Consider the following 13,011-nt stretch of genomic DNA (forward strand, 5'->3'; position numbering starts at 1 on the left):
ATGACCTGTAATGTTCATTTTTATCCCCCAAAATGTGAAAGCACTATTGGAAAAAGCTCATTTCCAAATTAAGGTAAGGAAGAAATAAATGCCTTTATGCAAACAAGATATTTTACTAAATCAGAAAAAGACTACTGTGTGTTACATAAATAAAACTACGCAAGGACACTATTTTCTGTCCAACTAGTGAAATAAGTAGAAAAGAAATCCAATGAAATACATAGAACTTTGCAAGAGAAAATCAGAAGCGCTGACTTGTAACCCAGGCTGTGGCACTTTCTATGTCCGTGCTGAATCAGGTTCCGAGGGGATGGCGGTGTCTGCGGCAGCAAGGCTCCTTCAGCGGCCATGCTTTTTCTTCCGCTTTGTGGAGATGCTCCTACTTCAGGACCTTAAAGGTTAAATGAAAAAAGGGAGAGACAGAGACACAGAGAGAGAGAGACAGACAGAAACTGTTAAATGGTTTAGAAAGATTGCTTTATTTGAAATCCTCTGATATGAAATAAAGATTGTGGTTTAATTTAAGGTAATATTAATTCCATTTAACTGACTGAACATAAGAAATATTAGTTTCTGAGTTGTAAAACACAAAACCTCAAAACAAACAATATCTATTAATTTCTATCTATTTTACTTGCCCTAAGTAGCCAGTATAAATATTTTCCCTATTTATAGAGGAAGCAGCGTAATTAGAAGAGATGGTATAGGGGTCTCATATCACACATGAAACCTGGACTAAACCCTCAGGTCTTCTGAATCCTAGTTCAGTGCTCATTTAATTTTACACATTACGTCTTCACTCTTAGTTTCAGCTTCTTAGATACAGAATGTGTAGAGTAGGTCAAGGATTCAAATTACAATTTAAATCTATACTGACTGCTCATGTTTCTGGAAATTAAAAAAATGGAACTTGAAAGTACACAGATTTGCAAAGTAACACTTGAAAACATGTTTTATTGGTGTACAGTTGCTTTACAAGCAGAATATCACTTTAAGAATGAAAAGAAAAGCAAATTTAAATAGATGTAGCCTGGAATGACTCCCTCTGCTTGGACACTCTCCCCGGTAGCTGCTGCCATGGTTCTGCTCCCCGTCTTCTTCACGCCTTACTAGATGGGCCTCCAAACATTTTTAGGATATACAATGATACAAAGCTTAGTGCCAAGATCTGTATTTGGAATATTAAACAAGGTACTGTCTATGATTTCTTTAAAAAATTCTCTTCAATTTTATGTTTTTAGATTATTTACATACATATAAATCCCAAGAGATAAATTAAGAGACTATGACCATTCTTTTCAGTACTTGGTCCAGCATTAGAGTGAAATTAAAAAAAAAATTAAGCCACTAAAATTGACTCCTATAATTATTCAAATTAGTAAATTTTTCACTTAGACCAGAAACATTTCTAACATAATTAACCCTCACTGCCTCATACAGCGTATACTTAATGAAAAAAGAGTTGATAATTCATAAACACTTATTATTTTCTGTTGGCTATATCTATTACTCTTGATTACTTGGCATATTAATTTGCATATTACTGACAAACCACACGTGACAACTTTTTAATGAAAAAACAGAAAAACCAAACAGAAAAAGATATATTTTAATACCAAAAATAAAACTGTACAGGCAGAATAAAACGTGCTACGCACTTACTCACTTTGGAGTATATCCCTTCTGTCTTATGAGGTTATCTGGTTGATTACTCAGTAACAAGAGAAAGCCGCACTAACCTACTAAATCCTCCCTGGAAGCAGCAGAACGTGGTGTGCTTGTCCCTGGTTCTATCTTTAATGAAAGCCTGAATTTCAAAAAGGGAAAAACACATAGAATGATTAATATTTGACAAAATAACATTAAAATCATGTATTTTTCTACCAAAAGCCTAAAAACATTTTTTATAAAATAACCTCAACTGCGTATTTTTCTTCAAGGGTGATCTTAATTAAGTCCCCTTTCTCTTTCATACAAAGCTGATCTTATAGTGATTCCAGGAAATACTAGAGAGGGAAAAACATCAAAACCTCATATTCAAAAACAGAGATAGCTCTCCCAAGAACCTCAAAACTGCCAAACAACTCAACACATTTAAAGCTATTTGGTGAATGACTAAAAGGTGATTTAACCTGAGGTTATATTGGTACAAGGCAAATAAGTTCAGTAACTTTCCCACATTTCATTAAATTATGCAGATTCTTTCTAGAATCCTTATTGGATGGGCTAATGGTCTCTGTAGCACTGAAAATTAAAAAAAAAAAACAAAAAACACAACACCTTATTTAAAACTAACCATCCAAAAAACAAACCAACTCAAATTATCAAAAGAAAGATCTATCTATACAAATAAAAAGGCTGTTTACAAAATCCCTGATAAGTCCCTTTTCTAAGTCAGAGTTTATTAGTTGGAAATTAAAGTGGTTCAGTGGTAAAGAATCTGCCTGCCAATGCAGGAGACACAACAGACCTGGGTTCAATCCCAGGATCAGGAAGATCCTTTGGAGAAGGAAATGGCAACCCACTCCAGTATTCTTGCCTGGAAAATTCCATGGACAAAGAAGCCTGGCAGGCTATAGTCTATGGGGTCACAAAGAGTCAGACGTGACTGAGCACACAGACGTGACTGAGCACACACACACAGGCTATAGTCTATGGGGTCACAAAGAGTCAGACGTGACTGAGCACACAGACGTGACTGAGCACACACACACACACACACACACACACACACACACACACACACACACACACACACACACACACACGTTCCATTTAGGAAAATGTATCAATTTTGAGTTCTGCAGCAAAAAGAGGTTATAATTCCTATCAGTAGAAACGGTTTCAGGATATAGGATACTAAAGCAGTTGTAGAAAATATTTTGGTGTAGTCCAGGAAATATACTTTGGCGTACTCTGTATTATTATTAAGCATTTGTCTGGAAATTAATAAAGACTTTATTTTTCAGCATCCTACCAACTGGAATTTTTTATGAAACTGCATAATACAAATGATATTATAATGATAAATCTATTATAGGTGCTTAACTTTTTATCAATGTCTTTGATATCCTAAAGCAGAAATCATATATAATTGTACACTAATTACTTAACCATGTAAAGTACATGTACTGAACAGATGTATGATTAACCAGAACTCTCTGCTCTTTTTCTTATTACAGGGTAGCTGACTTTAATTATGTGAGCTTCAGACTATGCTATATTCCTTCACTGAACACCTGTTTTGTGTCAGGCACTGTTCTCTCAGCACTGGAATATAATGGACACTAAATGGACAGGTGTCTCTCCCCTTTGGAAGCGCACGGTCTAGAAGGTGGAAGACAAAGAAGTAAACAAATTAAGTAGAGTTTCCTAACACAGAACCAAAACAGAAAGGAACAGAAAGGAGGCTATGGGAGAATCACATTGCTATTAATAATGGCTGATAACTGACAGCAATATAAAAAGTGGAAGCATCTTAAACTGCACAGGATAGTCAGTGTCAGTTGCCTATATCATCATCAAAACACTACATATAACAGTGATGCTGATTCACTAAGAAAAGACATTATGCTGCTGCTGTTGCTAAGTCGTTACAGTGGTGTCTGACTCTGTGCGACCCCATAGATGGCAGCCCACCAGGCTCCTCTGTCCTTGGGATTCTCCAGGCAAGAATACTGGAGTGGGTTGCCATTTCCTTCTCCAAAAGATATTATGCTCAGTATTAAAACGAAATAACTTTGAAAGATTTTCACCCTGATTAAAACGCACGCCATGTAACTTGTAATATTGATACTGGCTGCCTATGTAGATCAAACTGCCAAAAACAGAGGCTTATGGATAAATGAAAAGTCATTTTTATTTAAATCTTTCATCATAAAATCCATTTTTCCCAACTTATGACCTTAATAGCTCTTATGTTAAAATGCTCTGATTTTGAACACATTTAATCAGTAGGTTCATGCAACACAACTGCATCTTTAGGAAAACACTATCTTCTTCAGCTTCCCGTAAGATTCTCCAATACTACCAAGTGACTTGTAGTTCCCCAAGCAAACATAGCTTCCCACCCTATTCCACTGATGGTTCCATCCCTGAAACACCTTTCCTAACTCTTCATGTGGAGCAACTCACCTGCTAAGATGCAGACTAAGGTAAGATGGTCACCCGAAGCTGCTCATGTTTATTTTCTCTTCATTTTTCCCAGTTAAAGCTGAGTTAGGTCTCCCCCCATCTATGTTCCCACAGCATCCTCGGCACATCTCTAGTATAATACTCTTTGAACTATTTTGTAATTATTTGTTTTGTAATCCCAGCAGCTAGCATTCACCTACAGCAAAAGCTGAATAAATATTTGTTTACGAATATAATGGGACTTCCCTGTAGCTCAGATGGTAGAGAATTTGCCTGCAATGCAGGAGACCTGGGTTCGATCCCTTGGTCAGGAAGATCCCTTGGAGATGGAAATGGCAATCCACTCCAGTATTCTTGCCTGGAGAATTCCATGGACAGAGGAACCTGATGGGCTACAGACCATGGGTTGCAAAAGTTGGACAAGACTAAGTGACTAACACACAATGAGCATAATGGGAAGGCTGCCTGAGTTCTAGTTAACTCATGAAAACAAAAATCAGTATAACAGCATCCACTTTCCTACCAAAATGAAGCTCTCATGCCAGGATACAGACAGCTAAAACTACTTAACAGCTTAGTTAGCTCTATCCTTTCAGCATTAAAATTCACCATACTCTGTATTTATACAACAATTTCTTAGACTTCACTTCTACTGAAGGGGCTTCCCTGATGGCTCGGTTGGGAAAGAATCCGCCTGCAGCACAGGAGACTCCGGTTCAATTCCTGGGTTGGGAAGATCTGCTGGAGAAGGGATAGGCTACCTACTTCAATATGCTTGGGCTTCCCTGGTGGCTCAGCTGGTAAAGAATCCACTTGCAATGCAGAAGACCTGGGTTCGACCCCTAGGTTGGGAAGATTCCCATGGAGAATCTTTAGCATTCTGGCCTGGAGAATTCCATGGATTGTATAGTCCACGAGGTCGCAAAGAGTCCGACGTGACTGAGCGACTTTCACTTTCTACTGTAAGAGTTAAACTTTAACTTTTAAAAAATCCATTAAGTTTCTTGAGACAGACACAGAAATTTTAATAATGACTTACTCATGTTTTGAGTTTTAAGATAATCTCCTGTACCCAACAGGACAAAATATGAGTGTTTTATGCTATGTCAGTAGAGAGATGAAAGAAATAAGTGATAAATATGACACAGACCATCACACTCAAGAAACTTACAATCTAGGGGATCAGATCTGTGAAACGCTGTCAAGATTATTAAAAAGCTGATGCACTGACCTCATACATTTTCAAATGAATTACCCTGTAAAAACTTTCTGTAAAACAAAAATTGATACAGAAAGATAAAGTGGTAATGATACAGTATGGTGAAGACGATGGCAATAAAGGTGTTTTCAAATATAAATAAAGCTTCAGATACATTTTAAGTATATGTACAGAGCTTCTCAATATATTTGATATTTGAAGAAAAGTTATTTTCAGTTGTTTTCTGGAATCTCTAGCCTTTTATTATGCATACCAATTCTGTCCTCCAGAATTCTTTAAAAAATGTTGAAATTTATGGAACAAAGAAGCTGATAATTACTATCACACAGTGTAAGAAAACTTTTGTGTATAATGCATTAATATTAAAAAATAACCTTATCTTTCACTTTGATAAAAATTTAAAGTATAACCTTTTACTGGAAAAAATATTTGTGGCAGACACAAAGTTAAATTTGAAAGCTTAGAAACAGCAAAAAAAAATTTTTTTTTAATAAATAAAGCTGCAAGGAAAATTAAAAGCCTCAAGAGAAATAACTTTTTTATCCTTCTATCTTAAAAAAAAAAAACAAACAAACCTGGTAGTCATGATGTAAAGAACACTACTGAAAAATAAATGCGAATGTGTGTGTGCTCAGTCATGTCTGACTCTGTGACTCCATGAATTGCAGCCCACCAGGCTCCTCTGTCTAAGGAAATTTTCAGGCAAGAATACTGGAGTGGGTTGTATTTCCTACTCCAGAAAAATAAAAAGGGTTAATAATGAAAAAATCCCTTTTCCACTGGGTAGGACTGAGAATGGTTAAGCAAAAAGACATGGATATCAGCTGTTTTAAAAGTAAGTTTTGAAAACCTTTAACGAAGGACTTGCTTGAATAGAGGAAATGACAAGTGTGGTGTTCTATTGGACAAATATTAATATGTCTCTAGTTCAGAGTCCAGAAGGTTCAATATTCTCTCAATACACAAAAATAACTGAAGACAAATTCAAAATTGTGTTGAGGAGCAATTTTTCTATTCATGGACTGTTTCATTAATTTTTCAGTCTATTAAAAGATACATTTCCATAAAGATATTCAATGCTTCAATGGAGAGAGAAAGGAAGAAATGTAAAACTAGAACTATCAAACATCAGCTCTCAACAAGTTGAGAAACATACAATGCTTTTTAATAGAAGAACAGATGACGTACTTGTATACTGGCTCAGTCACATCAAGTGACTGATTTAAAAAATTCACGTGAATAGGTAACTTTACCACTGTAAATGCACAACTGTATTTGCATGATAAGATGCAATATTTAGACGTTTAAATACAGAGACGAAAGGGTGGAGGACAGGACACAATTATACAAACCACTTCTGAAGATCCAACCTACTTGTAATTATCATCTTCCACAAACTTTTGCAGTTCTTCTATATACTGAACAGAGTTCAGGTATTTTTGGACATGAGGCAACATGGGGATATCTAGGCAAAACATGATAAATAATTATCTGATAAAGTACATCTCAGGCAGAATTTCTAAAGTTAAGCTGAGAAAAATATATTTAAAGGTAAATTAAGGCAACATAGCACCAAAATTTAAATTAACTCTAGAAGGACATGACTGAGGTAAATGTTACTTAATGTAAAACTGAAGGTAATTTAGAAAACTGCAGTTGCATGCTGTTTGTATAGATTAAAACAGCTCCATTTACAAAGTCCCACATATTTGAGAAATTTCATAAAAAAAATCAGAGCCATCATTGTAACTTATAGTCAAACCTCATTTAAGTGTAAGATGTAAGGCAGTTTAGGGTTGTGTTTTTTTTTTTTTTTTTTTTAAAGAAGCCTGGCTTCCATTTGTAGTTTTTTTTCTTTCTTACTTAGAAATTTCAAATAAGATTGATTTAACATTACAATTTGATGTTATGTTAAAAAATTGAGAAAAGGATAAAAAAAGAGATTAAAGTTAAATAACAACAAATTGTTAACTGTTTTTAAACAGCATTAAAATTACATAGCTGTAAAAGCCTCTCTTTATTTTCTATCAAACTGAAAGCATTTAAACACTTTAAAATAATAAAGTTTTTTTTTTTTTCTAATCATTTGGGGTTGCCTAAGTTCTTTCCACATGTGTGTTTCCATAAAATACATCTTGGACAAAAACTGGTTATCTACTCAACACAGAACTCAAGAAAGCTTCTCAACTGTTATTACAACAGTCTCAGCTCACTCCCTAACTGAAAAAAGAAATATTTACATAATAGATCAGGGAGATCAAATGAGATGAAGAGAATAGAAAATAATTGTGAAAATTATGTTAGCAAAGTTGTTACAAAATTGCAGAAGAGCAAAAGATAAAACTTAGCATTTTAAATATGAAATACTTGAACTCCTTAAAAGCAAGATCTTAAACAGGATGCTAAACATTGAACAGTGACATAATCATTATTTCCCTTACATTAGGATGATGTATGCTGCTATGTGAAAAGTGGCCATCAACCTGTGTAAATGAATCAACCTTTATAAATGAATCCCGGAAACTCACCATATTCACAGGACTGCTGTAAATCAGAAATTATTCTAAGGATGTTATTCATCAAGTTTGATCTTTGTTCATTTTCTAGAATGCTGCCAGTTGATGGATATGCTGAATCAATGTATGTTAAATCAGACAGATAGATACCTGGAACAAAATTAAGATAAATGAGTGTTTTCCTACTTGTTTGGATGAGTATAGTTTGTTTATAGCTATATTTCAATATATGCCGTATTTAAAATATATTCATTATTAATACTGTGTTAAAACATGACCACTAAGGCCTAGATTTCTGTGGAGTCCAGGTCAGACATATAACTTAAAGCTGAAGTTAGGAACTCCAGTACCTACCTACCTATGGGTCTTAATGGAAAGAAGATGAGCTCCTGAACTGGCTCTGCCTCTGTATAAAATAAAGATAATTATTCTAATTTCCGAACCTTGGTTTTTATGTCTATACACTAGTACCTATTTTGCAAGTTTTGGTACAGCCTGAAGAAGTTTTTTTTTTTTTTTTCTGAAGAAGTTTTAAGTTAGCCAGCCTAACCACTTCCCTGCCATGAGGCAGTTAACTTAATATTAGTTCTATACATGCTTGCCTCGAGTGGGTAACCATCACTTGAGTCTTACTTTTTACTTTCCTTTTAAATATTTATTTATTTGGCTGCACTGGGTCTGGGTTGTGGCACACAGGCTCTTCGCTGAGGTGTGTAGACTCCAGAGCACTTGGGCCCAGCTGTGCCCATAACACATGAGATCCCAGTTCCTCCATCAGGGATCGAACCTGTGCTCTCCTCCCTCTCCACGCTGGAAGGTAGTTTCTTAACCTCTAGAGGACCAGAGAAGCCTCGATTCTTAATTACTTTGAAAACTGTCTCGTTCTAGTAGCAACGTCTTGTTTGTATTAAAGATTAACAGTTGGATTTTTGAAATAGTTCTACTAACTACACATTGAAGTTAACCTTGCTCTTTTTCTGTACCAACAAAAATAATACATTCTCCCAAATAATTCAGTTGTCCTAGCTCTGGATTTCAAAGTTACATCTACAGAAAATATTTCCTGAGAGTTTACTATGCACGCGTAAAGTGTAAAAGGCAACATGTTCCTACTTTGAAATCATTACTCCCCGTTCATGAACTCTCAGAATTAAGTGCAACCAAAATGATGTACCTATTGCCTTCCAAATAAGCCCAATGTTTTTTTCTCATGTTGGTTCTTCCATCTTAAATGATACCTGAACTCAGCTCTGCCCATCTAAATCATTATCTTATATTCAGGTCAGTGTCAACGGTTCTTTAGTTTTCTCACAGATTCCAAGAAAGGAATTTAGAAACTGTCTAGTCCAAATCCCTCTTTTCATAGGCAAACACTCTAAGGTCCACAGATATTAAGGAAGTGCCTAACACCACATGAATTGTTAGTGACAGAGTTGGATCTCAGAGTATACACGTGTACTCCAAGGTTTTTTTTTTTTTTTAAATTACAGTTACAAACAATTACAGTATCTGTATCATTCACTTGATAATTTTTAAGACTTTCTAATCTCTTTATTGAAAATCTTTTGTATTTTATATCTTATCTGCTTAAGATAATAAACTCATTCAGGTGGTTACTCTATCTTGCACTTTAAAAAATGAAAATCCTGACCAATATTCCAGACAACTGGTGTTTAACACAATGTAAAAAGTTGGCAATGGTAATCCTTTTACTCATTCCAGTATCATTCCTTTTCCATTTAGTAAATCTTAACAGTATTCTTTAAGCCATCTGTCATAAATACTTCTTTTTCTTTAGAGACTCTCTATTTTTTATGACTTCAAATAAATCTGTAGCCTAGCTCCCTTTCTTTTCCTCCTATCTCAGAGGAAGAAGAATCCCCTTCTCTTTCTTCCAAATCTAAACTGCTATTTTGAATGTAATCTCTACTGCCTCCTTTTAACATATCCACTGCTGCCTCCACTATCACTCACACTCCATGGCTCTTTTCCAAGAGCCAGTATGCACATTTAAATCTCCTCTATTTAAGAAAACATAAGCAAAACAACCCTTCCTTTAAATCTGATCCCCTCCTCAAGACAGGACTCTTGCCTGCCTTCTTCAACAAACACCTTAAAAGAGAAATACGAACTGGTACAATTAATTTTTTTTATCCTTCATTCTATTTTTATGTAATATTTGGTACATATAAAAGTTTACTTGTGTCAGGAAAAATTGTGATAGACTTTGCAATAGGCAAAAAGACTACCAGGTATATCCTGTTTCCAGTGCATCCTCTTGGCCTGAGCTATTTTATAAGTTGTTGAAAACTGGTAATAATACAAATTCTTGTCCATAAAAATGCCAATGAATTATGTCCAGTGGGATGTAACTGATTATTGCCCTGTGGATGTTGACCAATTTTGCAACTATCTGTAAATTCATTCCAGCATTCCCAATGGCCTGCATCTATGTGCAGTACTCTGACTTCTCCCTTGAAGTTGTTGTAAATATCTTCCCGATTCCCTTGTATACTTAATGATTTAAACAAAACCTTTGACATGTATTCATTTTTTATTTGTGTGAGAATCATAACTGTATCTTTAAAAATTAACAGTTTAACATACAATATTGGTTATCAAATAATATAATAAATACTCATCAATGTAAGAGCTACAATATCAGTACTGTTGCCTCATCTTTATGTTCTTTCCCTGTGTCATCTCTCTGCCTCCTGTCTAGAGGGAACTACCATTTCTAATTTTAAGATTATTCCCCTTGTTCTTTTTGAGGCACATGTCTGTATTCCTGCACATTTTATTTTACTTTTGCACTTTAAAAAAATCATACTTTTATATGTGTGATTAGATGATAATATTGGTAGAGTTAGAATGGGTACACAATAAGTGATTTATAAGTGGTTGTTAGATAAGTTTTTAGAAATATGGTCTGCGATTGCTTTGTATCACTATTTTGTTTCTGAGACTCATTCATATTGTTAAGTACAGCTGTAATTCCTTAAGAGGATAAACTATATGTAACTATATCACAATTTATTCATTTTGTTTGATAAGAGTTTTGAGTTACTTGCCCCCTTCCTCCTTGTTACTATAGACATTCTTGTACATGTCTCCTGGTGCACACGTACAAAAATTTCTCTAGGAGAGATATATACACATCTATACAAACATGCAGGTATATATAATGTTCAACTTTACAAGACAGTGCCACATTGGGTTTTAAAGCTGTATCAACTGATACACAAATTGACAGTATATAGGTTTCTGCTGATCCAGGCATGCTAACATGTGAAATTCACATCTGTCTCCTTGCTGAAACTTACTCTGGCAAAGGCATACATGACCTTCTCACACTAATTCTTCAGACATCTCCCCTGGCCTCCTCTCCATTGCTCAGTCTCTCTGCTGTATTTGTACCACTCCCTTTGTTTCTCAGTCTTCACTGGCTTGAACTTGCCTCGCTTCCATCCTCTCTTGATTCTACCATTTCCTCAGGTCCCTTGTAATTGGCATTCCCCATGGTTCTGTCATTAATCTTCTCCCTCTACAAGTACTTCTGAATTATCTTATTTCTGAGGCCTCAACCATCACCTGATTGCTGATGACTCTCCAAATTTCTCTATAGAGCACAGCTCCTGACTTTCATTTTCAATTTAACATGCCAAACTAACCATAATTTGTACCTACACACCTGCCATTCCACTTTCCAAACCTGGTCAGTGAGATGAATTGCTAACTAGTGAAGAAGAACTAAACAGCCTCTTAATGAAAGTGAAAGAGGAGAGTGAAAAAGTTGGCTTAAAACGCAACATTCAGAAAACCAAGATCACGGCATCTGGTCCCATCACGTCATGGCAAATGGATGGGGAAACAATGGAAACAGTGACAGACTTTGTTTTTTTGGGCTCCAAAATCACTGCAGATGGTGACTGCAGCCATGAAATTAAAAGATGCTTGCTCCTTGGAAGAAAAGTTATGACCAACCTAGACAGCATATTAAAAAAGCAGAGACATTACTTTGTCAACAAAGGTCCATTTAGTCAGAGCTATGGTTTTTCCAATGGTCATGTATGGATGTGAGAGTTGGACTATAAAGAAAGCTGAGCACTGAAGAACTGATGCTTTTTAACTGTGGTGTTGGAGAAGACTCTTGAGAGTCCCTTGGACTGCAAGGAGATCCAACCAGTCCATTCTAAAGGAAATCAGTCCTGAATATTCATTGGAAGGATTGATGCTGAAGCTGAAACTCCAATACTTTGGCCACCTGATGCAAAGAACTGACTCACTGGAAAAGACCCTGTTGCTGGGAAAGATTGAAGGCGAGAGGATAAGGGGATGACAGAGGATGAGATGGCTGGATGGCATCACTGACTCAATGGGCATGAGTTTGAGCAAGCTCTGGGAGTTGGTGATGAACAGGGAGGCCTAGCATGCTGCAGTCCATGGGATCGCAAAGAGTTGGACACAACTGAGCAACTGAACTGAATAGAACTGAATTAGAAACCTCTACACTGCTTAAACAAAAAAGCTCTGAAGGAGTTCACTATCATATTTCTCCAGGTTAAGCTATTAGTGAATACAGTGTGATCACTGAATGATCAAGTAATGTATTACATAATATAAATCAGAGGTTAGACGCTGTCCCAATCTTTTTAAAATCAGGAAGTAACATAGGAAGTATCTATATGACCTTCTCCTTAAAACAATGGGGAGATCTGGCAACAGCGAGGTACAGCTGGGAAGAGGATAGATAGTAATCATTACAGATGTCAGTCTGTCATAAGATTATGACAGCAGATTTCCTCTGCTCTCTTACTTCTCATTTACTTCACCTATATACATTACCTGCTTCATTCTTGTTGTGAGCATCTATGGGCCTTTGAGTAGACCCCTGCTATACCTATGCATGTCACAGGAATTTAAAGAAATAATTAATTCTGTGAAAGAAGCAGAAACTAAGCTGACTTCAAATAAAGGACGTTGATCAACAAACAGAGCTGATGGTAGGGCCTGAGAAAGAAAGTAGCACAAAGTAAGGCAACGACAGGGTTTGGAAAGCACACGGTGCTGGTAAAGAGCCCACCAGACAAAGCAGGAGACATAAGAGACACGGGTTCAATCCCTGGGTCGGGGAGATCCCCT

General features: G+C 36.0%; 1 protein-coding gene across 2 annotated transcripts in view; it reads right to left on the bottom strand.

Annotated features, from left to right (window-relative positions):
• The window catches only part of RALGPS2 (Ral GEF with PH domain and SH3 binding motif 2), a 154,812-nt gene that overhangs the window by 26,468 nt on the left and 115,333 nt on the right, over positions 1-13,011 (bottom strand). For both annotated transcript variants that reach the window (XM_043485810.1, XM_043485809.1), the window contains exons 9-12: positions 7,882-8,019; positions 6,728-6,818; positions 1,740-1,807; positions 256-391 (exon numbers count right to left, since the gene is read on the bottom strand). In XM_043485810.1, the coding sequence (XP_043341745.1) occupies positions 256-391; positions 1,740-1,807; positions 6,728-6,818; positions 7,882-8,019 (433 nt within the window). The remainder of the gene's footprint in view (positions 1-255; positions 392-1,739; positions 1,808-6,727; positions 6,819-7,881; positions 8,020-13,011) is intronic.

This window comes from Cervus canadensis, chromosome 13 (genome assembly GCF_019320065.1).
Source record: "Cervus canadensis isolate Bull #8, Minnesota chromosome 13, ASM1932006v1, whole genome shotgun sequence".
Taxonomy (NCBI): domain Eukaryota; kingdom Metazoa; phylum Chordata; class Mammalia; order Artiodactyla; family Cervidae; genus Cervus; species Cervus canadensis.